The following is an 18,846-nucleotide window of genomic DNA, read 5'->3' on the forward strand; positions in this document are numbered from 1 at the left end:
ACGATATTTTGTAAAAAAACAATATATGATCATCATAAGAGTATCGATGCATTATCATATCATTATCATAATAATACAGAGAAAAATATTTTTTATAAAAAAAATAGCGTCTGATTATCATATGAGTATCATTGTATTATCATGTAGTTATCATAACATTGCAGGAAAATAAATTATGCTGAATTTTTTTTTATTATTATATTGTTATCATAATATTATCACGTCGTTATCATTACATTATAATATGATACCGAGATGATAATATTTATGCTACCTAGATGATAATGTTATAATAATATCTAAATGGCCGAATATTCACGCGATATTCCTCCAACTCACTCAGGAAAGAGATGGTCTGATATTTACGCGATATTCCTCCAACTTACCAGAGTTGTAGAATCGCAAGAGGCTGGATGAGAGAGTCATGAAAATTGCGAGAAATTAAGAAATTAAAGAGGATTAGAATAAGAGTTAATTAGACAAAATACTACAATTTCTCAACTTAATTAGACAATTACGTTCATATCTTTCTCTTTTGATAAATACAATTTGTTCTTTTCTTTTTTGATTTTTATACTTTTGATTTTACACAAATATCAAATGCTCTTCTAATCTTTTCATAACCTAATTTCTTCAAATAAAAGTCATGGCAGCCAAGAGTAAACAGAGAGGAAGCAACTGTTGAACCACGTGAGACGACCGTCGGTAGTGAGACCGGCAATAGCAACGCCGATGTGGTCATCGACTTTGAAGATCTTCTTTTGGTGAGACGAGAGCTCAGAGTTAGCCCTATTAATGCACGCAAGAACCACGTGAGTCTTAGATCGGAGTCCAATTGCCGCTGAGCCTTGCTTTACGGCCTCCATGGCATACTCTACCTAGAATAGCCGTCCGGCCGGGGTCACTACCGACCGATAGGTAGCGGACCTGTTGTGATGAACTTTATTTTGTTGTTATTTAACCAATCGTTAGTTAACTGGTTTTCTTTTATGAACAACAGTGGTGATGTGGTGGTGGTTCGATTTTTGGTGTTGCACTGCCTGCACTCTAAGTGTTTGAAAAAATGCTTATGAGAATTGTTATGTTTTTGGGTGTTGGATAACCAATGGTTAACATTAGGTAAACCGTTGGATAACTTGTAATAAACGTTATTTTGAATATATTATTAATAAAAATATTAGTTAACTGTTGTTGAATTTTATTTTGTTGCTATCTAACCAATGGTGTACTGAAGGTATACCAATGACCTCATTTTTAGTACAATGTTAGTTAACAAATGGTTAATCAATAATTTTAGATTTAAAAAGAGGCGATTTATGTTTTATTTGACGGTTGCTCTTGCGGTGATGAAGGCGGAGGGGTTTGTAATAGAATTTTCAACTAGTTTAATAGAAATTAAGGTTTAAATTTATAATAGTTTTGTTTGTTGGTTAACCAACGGTGTTAGTATACCGTTGGGTAACCAAAATCGTATTTTTGAGATTAAAAAAAATATTTTTGAGAATAAAAAAAGTTATTTTTAGAAAAAGAAAGTACAAATTGTATCTTTCAAAAAATAATTTTGAAATAGTATTTTTAAAAATATTTTATCTTTTTTTGGTATTTATCTAAAGAGACCTTAGAATAATGAAGAAGTGGTTCGTTTCCTAATAAATAAAGAAAAAAGGTTGCTGAAAAGTCAATGGTTATATAGTCAATGGGCTAGAGAAGTGAGAAAAAAGCTCAGTCGGATAAGGCCGAAGGAAACAAACTCAAAATTATCATATCAGACTCGTTAAATACACCGTTTACACCAACCCAAATTAATAGAAGACCCAAAAATGACATATTGGTTGATCCGGATGTTTTTGCCAAAATCACAACTGTTATAGTAATTAATTTTTTCTACTTCTTAGCAATTTTGTTAATATAAGGTTCAACCTCATTACGAATGTTTTTCTTATTAGGAATAGTGTTCTATTTAGGATTTAAGGGATTTTCTCACTTTAAATAGCGGAGAGCAAGTTTTAAATTATTTCATCATTCAAATCAATCAAATAAAAATCAAAATTTATGCTTTTTATCTCAAAATATTTATCTTCTAATTTAACAATAATTTTAATATTAATCTCGTTTGCTTTACTTAACATTTAGTTTAATTTTCGTAATAAATAGTGTTAATCGTTACTTCAAAGTCCTATGAGATTCTTTGATTAATCTCGGTTAAAATATCTAATTTGAACAGTTTCCAATTAATAAATTCAAAAGTTTGAATAAAATATAATTTTCCTGCGAACATATATTATTTAGCTTTTAGACGGCGTCATTAATTATGACAAAAATAGAGCCGCAACAACGTTAGAGACAATACTGATATAAAATAGAAATTGAGAGAAAATATAACAGATCAAAATTTAGGGACTATTAGTGCGAGAGAGACTAAAGTTAAGGGGCCATTAATAAAAGTGCGAAAGAATAAAATTAAGGGACCATTAATAAAAATTACCCCTTTTGGAACCGTTAAAAATATCGATTTATTCACCATATTGCCACTGTACCAGCCTGCCTATATATTCTCAAATAGTTTAGCAACTTATTCAAAGATTTACGTCCAAAATATCTGGCTGATTAACAATTCTTATTCATCACATTTTTCTTGATGAATTTATTCATCACACTACAAGTTTAAAAATTCCAAAAACCTCACAAAACTTCGCAGTTCTTTTAAAAACACCAAAAAAATTTAACGAAGGCAGCTATTTATACTAAACCTTCATCTCTTTTAGGGTTTGTATTGAAAAAAAAGCAAAATGAGGCATTTATTAGAAACGGTGCATGGTTTAAAACCAGTGATTTTAATGATTTTAGTACAATTTATACTCACCGGAATGAATATATTTTACAAACTTGCTGCAAATGATGGGATGAATATGAGAGTTCTTGTTGCTTATCGTTCCATTCTTTCTGCTGCATTTACTGTACCGCTCGCTCTCATCTTTGAAAGGTAATTAATTATTAATTATTTAATAATTGTTTGTCTTCAAATAAATTATATTCCTTTTTTATTAAATGATTTATAAGTTTTTTTACCTGATATAGGAAGTATTTAACAAAACTTACCTGGGTTATCATCGTTGAAGCGTTTTTTTGTGGGTTATTTGGGTAAGATTTTACTGTATTTATCTACTATGTCATAGTTTATACACAAATTATCTTTAATTTTAGTATATGATATGATATATATTTATGTTTATATCCAATTTTTTTTATGATTAGGGCAACTTTGGCCCAGAATTTGTACGTGGAAAGCTTGGTATTGACATCTGCAACATTTTCCGTTGCTATAACTAATCTTTGTCCCGCTGTTACATTAATCTTGGCAACCTCTTTCGGGTACACTTTATATATATAATTATTGGTTTGGATTAATACATAATCTACGGATAATTACTATCATTTCGATGAGACTGATTAAAATTGAACTTTTTTCACTAAATTTTAATAATTAATATGTTCCTTTCAACTTTTAGGTATTTAAAATAACTAAAATTCTCTTACAAGTGAATTTCAGGTTAATTTTTAGTTTATAATATTTTGGTAACCCAATATTCTTTCTGTTAAAAGTAGAGAGATGTTATTTGACCAAACAGATTAAGTTTTACCAACATTAATTGTTGATGGATTGTCAATATGCCAATTGACTAACAGATTTAATGTATCACTAGACCGCCGGATTGTCACATAGATAAATTCTGACATGAATTGATTGAATAACCTCCCATTGTTAGAAAAAAAATGTTAGTTTATTAAAATGTATTTAGTCGAATGTTGATAATTGTTTTATAAAATTAATAGTTTGATAACCGTAAAAATATTTAACCCTAATTTTAACCTAAGATGATATTAATTGTTGTGCATAACGCATATCTGAGTTCCTGCACTGCCACACTTTTAACGATTGAGTCACTGTACTAACAAATATTCATTTCCATTAGAGACGAACACAATGTGTTTCCATAGACGTTAATTTGGATGAAATTGATAGTGTAAGCATCCAATGGGGACGTTTTCAGTAAGGAGACTTGATCGTTAAAAGTGTGATAACATAGGAACCAAATATGCGTTAAGTCTTAATTATTTTATAACTTTTTTTACCTATTAGAGTGGTAATTTTTAGTTTTCATTTTTGTCAGGTTGGAGAAAGTGAGATTAGGGACAACAACAGACAAGGCAAAGGTATTTGGAATACTAATAGGAATAGGTGGGGCTATGGTTTTTACTTTCTACAAAGGTGTGGAGATCAAAATTTGGTCAACAAATGTTGATCTTTTGAAACATAAAAATCATACTCAGCTTCACAAAGATAACAGTACTAGCCATCATATAATTGGTTCTTGCTTGGCATTTGCTAGTTGCGTCTGCTTTGGAATGTGGCTCATTATTCAGGTGAGTTTTATAGAAGGATTAAATTACAATTTACTTCCTAAATTTGGACATAGTAATCAATGAAGAAATTAATTAGAATTCAGAGTTGTTTCGGTCCTTAAATTTGTGGTCCAGCTCAAATAATCAAACTCGTGGATTATTTTGACAATTTAATCTGTAACTCTTTAAAATAAAAATCAATTATATTCATTCATGTATTTTCAAAGCATATAAAGAGCACTCATGAAGATATTTTTAATTAATATAATATATCAATTTAAATATATTTAATTTTTTTATTTAAAATCTTATATTAATTTCAGTATAGTTATATTTATTATTTTTTAGTTATTTTTATGCGTCTAAAAATACATGAATCGATGTAATAAAATTTATTAAGAAGAAGTATTCACTAAATTGTTGAAATAAGATAAGTTGATTTATATGAAGTCGTCCTACACATTAATGCTTAAATTAATTTTATTATAAAATTAGCGAAACATTTATCCATTCCATATTATTGAAAAAAACTGCTTGACTATATTTGATTTATAAAATAGATAAGAAATAGATAATGATTATATATCTTTTATTTTTGTTCATGAAACAAAAAATTCCATGAAATGATCATTTTATAATTTTGTAGAATATAAGTATTTTTTCCGAAATAAGTTTATGGATCAAATATAGTCTTTGATTTTGGACGTATATATCCCCGATCTCATTTACGAGTTTGACATTTACGAGTTTGACATTTCTGAATAAATTGATTATAATTAATTGGCTTATCCCCTTAAAATCCCCCCACCTTTTACCCCCAATTCATTTGCACCCTCACGTTGTAAAACCACCAAATATACCCAAATTACGACCTTTCACTTTCAATTGCACCCTCAAGCATTAAATTGATCTTTTTTCACTTAAAAAATGTTCAAATCAATACTTTAAATTTTAGCATATATTTAAAAATAAGACTTAATATTTTATTTAAAACAAAAATAAACCTATTTTTTCAAGTGAAAAGAGATCAATTTAATGCTTGAGGGTGCAATTGAAAGTGAAAGGTCGTAATTTGGGTATATTTGGTGGTTTTGCAACGTGAGGGTGCAAACAAATTGGGAGTAAAAGGTGAGGGGTTTTTAAGGGGATAAGCCTAATTAATTCAATTTCTGTACAATTTGATACTAAGGGTACCATGACTGAGAAAATATTAAAGATTTATTCTAACAATGGCATTGTACATTTTTCAGTTAATGGCCTAACAGAGTATTTACTAAAGTAATTAAATTTAAATTGTTTTGGTGGGTAGTCAAAATTGAGCAAGAAATTCCCATATCATTACTCAAGCGCAGCATTGATGTCTTTGATGGGATCTATTCAGAGTGTTATATTTGCCCTATCCATCGACCGAAGTTGGAGCCAATGGAAGTTGGGCTGGAATCTTAGGCTACTTGCAGCTGCTTATTCGGTATGTTAAAATTCAAATTTATATTTTAATACATCTATTTTGAAAAAGAAAAAAACATTTATTGTCATTTTTACTCGACTTGTTTAGAAACTAAAGAGAAAAACAGGGGTCGCTAGGTCAGAAAAGCGAGAAGTCTCCTTCCCTTTATCACATAAACATAGAATAGGATTTTTTGGAGCATATATATTTTCTAACATGACGTGATATACATGTAAAATTTTATTTTTTTAAGTTCGATGACACGTATAAATAAAATGCCTTTCCGGAACAATATTTTGGTGAATTCTCTAATTTATATTAGGTCTTATATATCATTCAAAAAGTATTCTATATTTTTTACTTTTGTCATTTTTTTGGTTTAAGTTGTACTCATTTTTTAGATATTGGAGCTTTTTGCACTATGCACTTAATATTTAGCATGCAGTCTAAATAGGCGCTTGATTTTTTTAAAATTGTTAAAATATTAACATGGGAATTGATGATTTATTAAATAGGGGATTGTGACTTCGGGAGTGGTACTGACCTTAATCGCATGGTGTGTCTCGTTGAGAGGGCCAGTGTTCGTCGCTAGTTTCAATCCTCTCTGCTTAGTGCTTGTTGCCATTGCCGGCTCTTTGATGCTAGAAGAACAACTTCACTTGGGAAGGTATTCAATATTCAATTTATGACTGAAAGTTATAACCTTAATCATCTAAATTTTTTTATTAAATATGATTGATTATTTTAAGGCAAAATCTATCCTAAAATTCATATACTTGTCATTTGTTCTTTACTTCGTCCCTAGGTGTTTTTATTTTTTTACTTAATCTCTGTACTTTTTAAAACATTTTTATAAAGTTTTTTTGTTCGTTTACTTAACCGATAAAATTTATTCGTAAAAAATATAAGAACATTTAATTATTATTTTTTCGGGTTACTATGCGAAAATCGTACCTTGATGGAATTATTTTACACGAGATGTGTTGTTTTTGTGCAAGGAACAGCATACTAGGAGCAGGGCTGATAGTTTGTGGATTATACATACTACTTTGGGGTCAAAATAAAGAGATTAAAGAGAAGGCTAAATTATTGCCAAAAGATAGCTCATCAACAAATCATGAACTACTTAAGGTTGTTGTTGATGATGATCATGGCGATGGCAATGGCAATGCTATTACTACTAAAGCCGAGTCATCTACATAGAGAACTCATATCAGAAATTCAAATATAGACAAAATTTAGGGAGGAAAAAGAAATATTTTTGAGGGACTTGATCTCTAGATGAGGAATTTTTTTTTTAAAAAGATAGATTTAGCCATCAAAAAGTAGAAGGTATATGACATATAAACCATTTTTTAGATTTTACTGATGTAAGCATGATTTATGTAGCAAAGAAATAGATACTGAAATTATGCAAAAAAAAAATTAAAAAAAAAACGATAAAATGGTAAAATAAATTTGTTTACATTATATAAAGAATTTTTGACTATTTTTGAAATGAAAAAGAAAAGTAATGTATAAGGTAAGATAAATTTCATTTTAATGTAATATATGATAGATCGATGGCCACTTTTTTTTTAATAAAAAAGGCTAAACCTATTTTAAGGTCCCTGAATTATATATTTTTTGTTCATTAGTTTTTTTTAATTTTTATTTAGCTTCCTTAAATCTTTAAACTTTTATTTTTTTTGGTTTATCAGATCGCTCAACTTTTATTTGGTTTTCTCAGATCCCTAAATTTTTGTTTTTTGGTTCTTTAGAACCTTAAATTTTTGTTTTTTTATTTCATTAAGTCCTTAAATGGATCTCCCTTTAAGGATCTAATGAACCAAAAAAATAAAAGTTTAGGGATCTGAGAAAACCAAAGAGAAGTTGAGGGACCTGATGAACCAAAAAATGAAAGTTTAGGTACCTGAGGAAGCCAAATAGAAGTTAAGGTACCTGATAAACCAAAATTATATAGTTTAGTGACCTCAAAATGGGTTTAGCCTATAAAAAATGTTGGAGTTGACTCAACATGGGGTGGGGATTGTGCAACTCTCGGCTATTGATAACTAACATAGGCTCTACATTACTTCAGCATCAAGGTATCTCCTGATACAAGCTTCCCATGCTTCTAGTTGCAGCAGATTGCTGCTCTCAGCTTACCATTGATTCCTTTCTCTTGAAATTGATTGGATGATTAAGCTGTCACTTGGATTGCAACATAAACACACTAATCTCATGCTCTTTTCTTAGCTCAGTATTGGATCCTTCTTTGATTTGTGATTAGCTGTAAACAATTGTCATTCTAAATCACATGTATTATGTGTTTTTGGCAGTTAGTTAGTAGCTAGAAGTTTTTCTATAAATAGTCTGCGAGCTATTTTGATTCTTTTGTAATGAGAATTTACCTTTTGAGATATTAATAAAATCTTTCTTTCTCTAAGATTATGTTATGGTATCACAGCTTTGAGGCTCTTTTATCTTCTTCTTCTTTTAAGCTTTTAATCTTTGTTCAAGCTTATAACAATGGCAAATCACAGTCATCAACTAGAGGAATCAATGTCTAGCCCATTTTTTGTCTATGCAGGTGAAAATCGTTCTTTAGTTTTGGTTTCTAATCTTCTGAATGGAGGTAACTATCACTCATGGTATAAATCAATGCGCATGGCTCTAATTTCAAAGAACAAATATAAGTTTGTTGATGGATCTATATTGATGCCTAGTACAGATGATTTTTATTTTCCAGTGTGGGAAAGATGCAACACTTTAGTGATGTCTTTGTTATATAGAGCAGTTTGTCCTTCCATAGCTGAGAGCATTTCATGTCTTGACAGTGCTTTGGATATTTGGGCTGATTTAAGAGATAGGTTTTCACAAGGAGATTCATATAGAATTGGAGATTTATAGGAGGAGATTTATACATTTAAGCATAATTCATTATCAATCATTGAATATTACACTAATTTGAGAACTCTTTAGGATGAATTGAACAGTTTGAGAAGTTTGTCTGTTTGTTCTTGTGATCCTAAATGCAATTGTGGTGCATTAAATATTTTGAAGACTAATTTTTCTAATGATCATGCAATCAGATTTTTAAAAGGATTAAATGAGGTTTTTGCTGTTGTGATAACACAGATCTTGATGATGGATCCATTACCTAAGATTAACAAAACAATTTCTATGGTTATACAATATGAGAGACAGATTTCAAACACATGCTATCAAGATTCCTAATTCTATTGTTTTTATGGAAAATGGATCTTTGATGATGCAGTGACTCAAACTATGAATCAAATCTCTGCTATGTCAGAGAAAGAGGAGGCATGAATAACAATAAAGGACACATGAAAAGAGGAGGTTTTCCTTATAATTCCTATGGAAAACATCAAAAAATTTATTCTCATTGTGGCTGGCATTGTCATACTGTGGATTCATGCTATAAAAAACATGGTTATCCACCAAATTTTCAACCAAAATACAAAGGAGAAACAAGCTATGCAAATCAAGTTCAGCATGAAGAATATGATTTTCCGAAATTTTGATGAAGGCAAATCCATTATGAATAGAGGAGTTTTTAAGAAGAGACATTGAATAATGTGTATAATAATGTTGCTGATCCTAATGTCACAACAGGAAAGGTGTTTCCATTCACTCCTGAGCAATGCCAGAAGTTGATGTCTTTGATCCATAAGAGGACAAATGAGAAAGATACATCATATGTGAATTCTCTTGCTGCATCTTTTAAACCTTTACAGAAGAGCAAGGTATTATTCATGCTTGTTATTTTTCCTCTAAAACTTATAGAGATTCATGGATTCTTGACACTAGGGCCACAGATCATATTATTTGCAAATATGATCTTTCTAAACATTCTAAAGAAGTGCATAATGTTAATGTTAAATTGACAAATGGTCATCTTATACCAGTGACTCATATTGGTTCTGTGCAACTAACTCCTGATATTATTTTACACAATGTACTTTATGTACCTGTGTTTAACTTCAACCTCATATCAGCCAGCAAATTAACAGATGATAAAAGAATGTATTTAATTCTTTATCATGATTCATGCTTCATCTAGGACATGGACACTTGGAGAATGATTGGTTCAGATGAAAAAAAATGGTATGTATCAGCTGATCTCAATTAATAATAGCTGCAATTCAGTGGTTTTATGCTTCTCATGATACAACCAGTATAAATATTTGGCATTACAGAATGGGACACTTATCAATTGAAAGACTCAAGCTTATGTAGGCATTAGATCCTTCAATAAAATCTGTTGTACAGAATGCATGTGATGTATATCATTTTGCAAAACAGAAAAAGTTACCTTTTCCAATTAGTTCTACTGTAACCACAAGAATTCTAGAGCTGATTCATGTGGACATATGGGGACCTATTTCAACTATTTCTCTTACTGGTCATAGATACATTTTGACCATTGTTGATGATCATTCCAGATATACTTGGATTTTTTTATTGAAATATAAATCAGAAGTCAGAATTCTTTTAGAAAACATTATTGTTTATTGTGAGAATCACTTTACTCTAAGGGTTAAAACAATAAGGTCTGACAATGGAACAGAATTCATGTGGCCTGAAGTTTATCAGAAGCATGGTCTTTTGCATCAAACCAGCTGCACTTAATTATACTCCACAACAAAACAGCACAGTTGAAAGGAAACAACATCATATACTCAATGTAGCTCGAGCAATCAGGTTTCATTCCTCATTACCTTTGTCGTTTTTGGGGATATTGTGTATTACATGCTGTGTTTTTTTATTAATAGGACTCCATCTCCTATTATATCAAACAAAACCTCCTTTTCAATTACTTCTTGATAAAGTGTCATTACTAAGTGACATTAAAGTATTTGGATGCTTATGCTTAGCTAGAACTACTGATGTTCACAGAAGTGAGTTTGACAAAAGAGCAACTAAGTGTGTTTTTCTAGGAATTCCTCCTAACACAAAAGGTTATACTGTGTATTGTCTGGAAACTTAGCAAATGATAGTTTACAGAAACGTCAAATTCTATGAAGATAATTTTCCTTCAGTACAACAAACTAAACCTGCATCCATTCCTAACTGACATGAATTATGATTTAGTTCTACCTCAAACCAACATCACACCATCAACCACCATTCTAAATAATCCATGGAATGCACCACTCTCACCTGTTTCAGCTCAGTCCTCTGAGTTATTCTAGGAAAGTGATTTTCCTGTACTCAGAAGATCAACTAGAACAACCACACTCCTTTCTCATCATTCAAATTACCAATACACCCTACCACTCTCTCTTTCTAAACAAACATAATCCTCTTATTCTATAGCCAGTGTCATTTCTTACAAAAACATATCCCAGGCTCATAAGCATTTTCTTATGAACCTAACTTCTATAACTGAACCTAAAACATATAAGGAAACAGTCAAACACACTTATTGGCAGGAAGCAATGAAAACTGAGATTCAAGCTCTTGAACAGAATAAAACTTGGATTTTAACAATACTCCTTTCAGATAAACAGTCTATTGGTTGCAAATGGGTATGTAACATCAAATACAAATCAGATGGTTCTGTTGAGAGATACAAGGCAAGATTGGCTGCAAAGGGTTATATACAATAGTAAGGTTTGGATTTCATGGATACTTTTACTTCAGTAGACAAATGACTACTGTGAGAACTTTATGACATATGTGGGGGATTTAGAGTACCAAATCGTTTGATTTTTTTAAAAGGTACCAAACTGTGGTTATGACATATGTGGTGGATTTAGAGTAATTTGCTCTATTTTTATTCTTTCAATCCTTCTACTTATCTAATTTTTAATTTTATACCATTTTTTTAGTTTTTTCGAGTCCTTTATCCTACAATTTGTTTTCTCCAGTAGCATAAAATGGTATAAAAATTGAAATTAGGTAAATAGAGAGATCGGAAGAATAAACAAATAGTACAAGAGTTTCATGAACAAAAATGATATTTACAGAGGCTTCCAGATGAATTTTGTCTTAGTTTTGCCTTGTGTGAAAAAATAAGCAATTGTATCTAATTTGGTTGAACCTCGAAAAATCTAAGTTATAATTGAACTTGTTACCTCCTGATAGGTACAAAATGCACTTATATTTTAGAGTTGTTTTCGTATGCTTTTGTTGCGTTTTGTTATGCCATTTAGAGATGTTTGTGTGCTTATTATATGTGTTACCATTTTAGGAACAACGGAGCATTACAAAGTCTTTTTGACGTAAAAAAGGAAGGATATCGGAAAAGAAACGGAGTCTTAGAGCGAAGAAACGAACGAAGAACAGCTGGAAAAAGGAAGGGCTTGATCGAGCCCTCCATTTATGAAGAGGGGCTCGATCGAGCCCCTAATGAAAATAGAAACAAAAGTCTTGAAAGAGGAAGGGCTCGATTGAGCTTCCCCCTTTTAAATGAAGAGCTCGATCGAGCTATGTAGAAAAAGAGCTGAGATTTCAAATTTCAAGACAAGACAAGACCTGATGCCCACTTTCAAATTTAGCCAAACACAACTCTTGTACTAGGTGTTCATTTTCCCTTTTTGTCTAGCCTGTACAAGGTATTTTTTCTCCATTTTAGGGTTATCTTGTAATAAAGTTTTAGACAAAATTTTAGCTAGAGCATTATTCCTTGTGTAGAGAATGTTCCTAGGGTTTTAACCATCATCTTCAAGTTGTTATTATTCCATTGTTGAATATTCTTGAGCTTTAACTAAGGATTTGGTTTCATTTATTGTTGAAGTTTTCTTTACATTGAATGCTTGTTATTGGGTTTTCTACAAAGGTAACTAGTTCTTACTCTATAATGGTTTATTATTTCTTAGTTAGATGTGGTTTTGAGTTAGCTATGATTTCCCCTTTATTTGGGGGTTGGTATGAAATCGTAGTGATTGGTTGATTGGTTGATTGAGTTGTTTAGAAAGCATGTTTTAATCCTATTGTTTAATGCTCGTTTAGGTTCAACTAGCCTGAGCATGTTTAGGGCTTGATTAACTTATTGAGAAATGCTTAATGAGATTGACTAATTGAATTAAAAGTGTAGATTATAGCACCGCGAGAGATGGTTGGAATCTAGGTGGCCTTTGAGTTGGATGATTAATTGTTGTTTGACCGTTTGGTTGTGCTTAGTGCCACGAGAGTGAGCTCGGTATTGATTAGGTAGTTAAATAGCGGTTTTGTTGTTTTCTGAAGCTCGAGAGAGTTGGAATGGCGCTTTAGACTTGACTCGGCCTTTGTAGCATACCAATTTGACCATACCTTGAATGCATGACCTACGAGCGATTACCGATCCTTAGGCTTCTTTATCTTATTGTGAAAATTGTAGTTAATTTAGTTGTGTTGATTGCAATTGCGGAATTAGTTAAAGTGTTTAGTTTACTTGAATTGTCAATTAGTTGTTTAATTGTGCTTTAAATCTATTATTCTTTTTATCGCTAAACGAATTAAAATCTGTTAGAAAATAATTCTCACTTAATCCGCAATTCTTGTGGGTTCGACAACCTAGATTTAAAGTCCACTCCATTAAAAGTTGAAATTAATATGCTCGCATATTTTGACCAACACCTCCTCTCTATTTTTTTTTCTTCCTTTAGCTGCATCTTATTTTACAAAATAGACGATTACGAGGCACGCACATCTTAGTTTACAAAACAGACGTGTCACATTACGAAGCACTCGCAGACCACGTGTTAAAATAATAGTACATATTAAGATGTCATGAGATGTGAAAAATAATGATTTATATTAAACTTTATACACTTAATAAATTAATTTTAATAATTTATTTCTACTATTTAATATAAAATTAAAACTCTAATTTTCTTAAAATAAATTACTAATGAATTTTTAATATTATTAAAATATTATTCTAATCTTTTAGAAATATTATTTTATGAAATAAATAAATCATACAACAATTATTTAAATAAATAGTATTGATTGTAATTCATCAAGTTAGTAATATTTACAATTATTGTAATTCTTTTGTTAAATTAATATAACAATAATAATAATAATAAAATTAATTTTAATATTAATTTTAATTAATTTTATATTAATTATGTATCAATAAAATAATTAATAGTACTACTAATTATGATAAAATCTTGAATTTTTTAGTTTTAATTATAAATATTTATCAAATAAGTAATTAATTAATATCGAAATATACAAAAATGTGTATAGCACATGATTAAATGATATTTTTCATTGTTAAGATAGAAATGGATCATTTGACTTTATTTGTTAAAGACTTCTTTATTTAAATCTTATTCCTGCAACCTCTGGATAAAACCCGAATTGGATCAAAAACTTAAACCGAATCGACTAAAGTTATTTTGTCTGGTTTGGGTATTAAATAAAAATGATCTGATTTGATAGTCAGTCTAGAAATTTTAAAGTTTGTTTAACAATTCGATAAAAGGTTTGCAAAACCCAGATAATCAGAGAAAAAAAGCCAAAGAAATTTAACGCTTTTATTTAAGATACTTACAAAACTACCCAAAATATTACTAAATTTTATAAAAATAAATATTTAGTCCAAAAAATTCAACTGTATCTTAAAATTTTAAAAAAATTACATAATTTATGTATTCTTTTTTACTATAAAAAAATAAATTTTTGACACATATTTAATATATCATCAATACATCTCTGATATATTTTTGATATAATACGCAAAAAATGAAAATTCATTTTGTATTTTTATACATTTTTAAATATGAAATGTAAACTTTTTGAAAAGTGTGTATTTTTATAATTTTTTTCTGTTTATTGAATTTTTTTTGTATCAAAATATTTCGTCTTATTTTCTACTTCGCCTAATTTTGGATCAAAAATTATGATCTGTTAATTAACTCAATTATATATCATGGATAACGACGATAAGCTATAATTCAAACGCTGTGTATGTTATGGACAATATTTTACTAAGATAGGTGATCAATGTATTTTGGATATTGGCGAAACAAGTCTTAATATTTTACTTTTTTAGCAATTTAATTTTAACGTTTAAAATTTTACAAAACAAATTCTAATTTTTTTAATTTTTATAAATTATTGCCCAAGTTTTAATTCCAGCCATTTTATCATCATTTTGGGCTATAAATTGCAAAAATGTGAAACGTAGAAATTTTATTTGTAAAATTTTAAAATGTTGGAAATTAATATATTAATAGCAAGGCTGCTATATAAGTATATAATGTCCGGATAACAGTTTAGGCTACAATTTGTAAAAATTTGAAAAATTAAAATTTATTTTGTAAATTTTTAAACATTAGTCTTAAATCGCAAAAAAAATAAAACGTTAGGAAATCATCCCTGCTAAATGATAAAAAAATGGCCTAATTGTAAAAAAATCCAAACTTTTACGACTTATTGCAATTATATTCAAATCTTTTAATTTTTACAATAATATCCAAATTGTATTTTTTTATTGCAATAATATTTAAATTTGTAATAGTCAAATTAATGACTAAACTTGTCGTTTTCAATTAAGATATTAGGCTATTATTATATTTTGATGTATAATAATATAGTAAAAGTCTCAGAAAAATGGTAAAATTTTTTAAAAAAATCACATAAAAAGTACAATTTAAATATTATTACAACAAAATAATGCAAATTAGATATCGTTATAAAAATTAAAAAGTTTGGATGTAATAACAATAAATAAAGAGTTTGAGCTTTTTTTGGCCATTAAACTAAAAGAAATTTGCATCTTTTTCATAGTATTTATTATGGGTATTTTATATAGATAATCTATTTTAGGGAGCTAAAATGATAACTAGATGTACAATTTGTACGGGTTACATAGTACATTGTACTAGAGATTAGATCATGTAGCCTACATTACTCTTAAAGGCATGAAATCGTGTGTGGTCAATGTCTTTTATATAGGTTATGCATTTATATTTAAATTCATATTTGTGTGCATACTGTGACAAATTTGCTCAGTTTTGTTTTATTTCCATATAATATGTTCTGTTAATTTTGATAATTTTTTACAGCTTTAAGTAATCTACTCACAAGCTTAGTGTTTCTTTAGGAGTGTGTGGTTTAGCTCAGTGCTCTCTATGCGATCTGATATACCTTCTATTACTTCAATTGGTGAATGGTGGTCAAAACTACAACAAAATGTGAAAAAATCAGAACTGATAATGTTTGCCTTCATCTTATGGTACTTATGGAAGGCACGTAATGTCATTTTGTTCAAAGGTGAAGATTGGTCGACAATAGATATTGTTTCAAAAGTGAATTGCCATTATCTCGAATTCCTTGAAGCAAGTAATTCAGCGGGGGAGGCCTCAAATTTAATACATCAAGCTAACAACGTACCACAACAGATTGGTTGGACTCCTCCCCCTCAAGGTACAATCAAGCTGAATTTTGATGCGGCATTAAATTCAAGTAATCATGTTGGATCTATTGGTGTGGTATGTTCTAATTACTCTGGTAGTCCAATTCTATGCTTTGCAAAAAAAATATATGGTGCTTTTTCACCATTAGCTTTAGAATCAATTGCTATGTTGGAGAGCTTGTTGCTGGCCAAGCGTATGGCTTATTCAAATGTGCTCATTGAAGGTGATGCAAAAAATGTGATAGAGGCTGTTAATGGAAAATCACATTCCGATTCAAGTATTGAGGTGGTAATAATAGATGCCACTCGTTTAGCAAAATCGTTTTCAACTTGTTCCTTTCAATTTGTTAATCGGACGTGTAATCAGATGGCTCATAAGGTAGCGTCTAAAGCCCTCCATGATTCTTTTTTAGGGGAAAATCATAATCTCCTATTGGAATGGCTGATAACTGTCAGTTTCCCTGTTTTCTATTTCAAATTTCCCTGTAAAAAAACTGTCAGTTTCCCTGTTTTCTATTTCAAATTTCTCATTTCAGTATTTCTGTTTCCATGCAACATAGATGCAAAGGGAGAAGCAGGCAGAAATAAGATTCAGCGCAAATGATGAAAAAGAAAATGTGGTTTGCATACCCCTTGCCATGGAGCCTTTCCATTATTTGATTCACCCTATCAAAAGTAGTGATACAAATATCAGTTTAGTGTGTTTTAAGAAGGAATAAAGAGGAAGAATAATTGACTAAGGCCTCTGGTATCTACTTACCTGGTTCCAGAGCGAGGGAACAATTTGATAAATTATCCATTGAGAATCCACAACTCCTATCTTCTCATGGGCCGGCTGTTTAGAAGACTTTAACTTAGTATAAGAATCTGATCATAAAAAAGAAACACTAAGAATGCAGTAAATCAGCGGAGGAGAAAGTGGGTCGTTTACCTCTACACATTTTCTAAGAGCAAAGTCAAGACCCCATCCATGAACCAAGTCATCCTGCAGCGAATTGCAATCAAACTTTACTATAACAGACCAAAGGGAAGGAAAAGAGTAAAAGAAAGCTAATAAGTGATGAATAGGACAAGTTGCACACCTGAATCATATGCCACACACAGCACGTAAACCTTATAATTGACGATTGAAAAAAGAAAACAATCAATCCCATTTCAACGAAGACAAATGATGACATTGTAAACCGGTCAAAATTAAATCTTTTACTAATTAGGCAAAACTCAAGTAAGCTAACCTCTTGACTCTGTCTCGCCTTGGATAAAAGCTGCTCTTGTTTCTGGAGGCATTACAATTGGCATATTGGATTATATGCACATTATCAGGCAAATTTTATTTTCATTGAACGGGACAGATCGGAGAGGTATTGAACTCACAGTGTCTTTTTTCAACCTTAGCTTTCGTTTCATCACCTTTCGGAATAACTTCAACAGCATTAGAAGAACTGGGCTGTTTTAAAGAGGGATATCCAATACGAAATCACTTGTAAATCACCAATAAATAATAATGAATAGAAAGCTTACAAATTAAACTTAGTTACAACAACAAATGACTGCAACACATCAATAATGGCATCTGAGTTCCTAACTATTTCAACATGCTGTACAAAAACCTCCTTAGTCTTCAAATCCTCCACTACAACAACAATTCAGTAAATCAACCCTAGACCTAAACCACAAACTTGCAGAAATTGAAACAAATAAATGAAAATGTTTGGCGGTCCATACCTTTTGATTCAGCATCAGTAACGGAAAGCTTCTGAAAATCCAAAAGCGCGCGCTGCAATGGCCTTTCATTGATTTCTAGCCCTAGACAGCAATAAAAATTAAAACAAAATTCAAAAGATTTGCGGGAAAAAGAAAGAAGTAAGTACTCATAGAAAGCGTCGAGGCGAGAGTGGTAGTAGTTCGATAGTATTGCGACATGAATAGTGGACTTGTTCTAGAGTGGGTCATTCTTTACTGATATCTATTTTTGAAAACCGGAACAAGAACCATGTGTAATGTAATGTACCGGATGCTAAAATACCATTTGATAAGGTTAGATAAATAAGGTGACCCTATTATAACTATAACATACCATTTTTAATTTATTTATCTTTAAATATAATATCTGGTAACACTAATATTTCTACTATCATAAATCTTTAATTTTTTCATGAAATTTTATAAGAGGGGTCTCATAAGCGGCCCCTCAAATGCTCGCGTTCCGGCGTCAATTGGTGGGTCTCCTCAACTATCAGGTAAGTTTAAATTGGATTTTTTTTATCTATTCTTTGGGTACTTTTTGTAGGTGGTCTATATTGGCGAATTTGTCTTCTGAATGCTTTCGACATTTTCCATCATGCATTGCTACAATTTAAGGTGATATTTATATTATGTCATTTATTTGTCGACGGTAAGTTGGTTTTTCTATAAGTTACTTATTTATTTTTGTTTCTACCGTTCGTTTAGCAAATTATGCAAGTTTTGCTTTTTAATTTGTTAAACGAATGTGTATTTGGATGGCTCAATTAGTAGCCGCAAAGTCCACTTTACTTTTTCTTGTCTAAGAATGGTTCATCATTTTCAGGAGGTGGCCATTCTTCTCTTATTATTATATATTGTTATTTTTGGCAAAAAAAAAAAAAAATAAATA

General features: G+C 30.4%; 2 protein-coding genes and 1 long non-coding RNA gene across 5 annotated transcripts; 2 read left to right on the forward strand and 1 right to left on the reverse strand.

Moving 5' to 3' along the window:
- The first annotated feature begins 2,611 nt into the window (after nt 1-2,611).
- Nucleotides 2,612-7,211, forward strand: LOC126659853 (WAT1-related protein At1g25270-like). Of its 3 annotated transcripts, XM_050353173.2 has the most exons (7): nt 2,614-2,983; nt 3,079-3,141; nt 3,256-3,372; nt 4,173-4,425; nt 5,714-5,872; nt 6,367-6,518; nt 6,856-7,211. In XM_050353173.2, exons 1-7 carry the CDS (start codon nt 2,790-2,792, stop codon nt 7,052-7,054), a joined length of 1,137 nt encoding a protein of 378 aa, XP_050209130.1. In that variant the 5' UTR covers nt 2,614-2,789; the 3' UTR covers nt 7,055-7,211. The 3 variants fall into 3 exon arrangements, with proteins under 3 accessions (XP_050209132.1, XP_055959867.1, XP_050209130.1); XM_050353175.2 differs by lacking the exon at nt 3,256-3,372 and having other exon boundaries at nt 2,612-2,983; XM_056103892.1 differs by lacking the exons at nt 3,079-3,141; nt 3,256-3,372 and having other exon boundaries at nt 2,612-2,983.
- Nucleotides 7,212-15,927: 8,716 nt separating this feature from the next.
- On the forward strand, nt 15,928-16,657 carry LOC126661557 (uncharacterized). Its single transcript, XM_050355412.1, has 2 exons — nt 15,928-16,500; nt 16,625-16,657. The coding sequence occupies exons 1-2, from the start codon at nt 15,928-15,930 to the stop codon at nt 16,655-16,657; spliced, it is 606 nt and encodes a 201-aa protein (XP_050211369.1).
- A 44-nt stretch (nt 16,658-16,701) lies between these two features.
- Nucleotides 16,702-18,213, reverse strand: LOC126661248 (uncharacterized). Its single transcript, XR_008789745.1, has 8 exons — nt 17,937-18,213; nt 17,750-17,844; nt 17,586-17,658; nt 17,447-17,488; nt 17,294-17,324; nt 17,143-17,196; nt 16,972-17,046; nt 16,702-16,877 (listed from the first exon to the last, which is right to left on the reverse strand). It is a non-coding gene; the product is annotated as an uncharacterized LOC126661248 (long non-coding RNA).
- Nucleotides 18,214-18,846: the final 633 nt, after the last annotated feature.

Source organism: Mercurialis annua, linkage group LG8, assembly GCF_937616625.2.
Source record: "Mercurialis annua linkage group LG8, ddMerAnnu1.2, whole genome shotgun sequence".
In the NCBI taxonomy this organism is placed as follows: domain Eukaryota; kingdom Viridiplantae; phylum Streptophyta; class Magnoliopsida; order Malpighiales; family Euphorbiaceae; genus Mercurialis; species Mercurialis annua.

Bases quoted from the DNA above. Each gene is read 5' to 3' on its own strand.
- LOC126661557 (XM_050355412.1), top strand. From the start codon at position 15,928: ATGCGATCTGATATACCTTCTATTACTTCAATTGGTGAATGGTGGTCA. The intron at 16,501-16,624 runs GTAATAATAGAT...ATTCTTTTTTAG, and splicing joins CCGATTCAAGTATTGAGGTG to GGGAAAATCATAATCTCCTA.
- LOC126659853 (XM_050353173.2), top strand. From the start codon at position 2,790: ATGAGGCATTTATTAGAAACGGTGCATGGTTTAAAACCAGTGATTTTA. The intron at 4,426-5,713 runs GTGAGTTTTATA...TTTGGTGGGTAG, and splicing joins GAATGTGGCTCATTATTCAG to TCAAAATTGAGCAAGAAATT. The intron at 5,873-6,366 runs GTATGTTAAAAT...TTTATTAAATAG, and splicing joins TACTTGCAGCTGCTTATTCG to GGGATTGTGACTTCGGGAGT.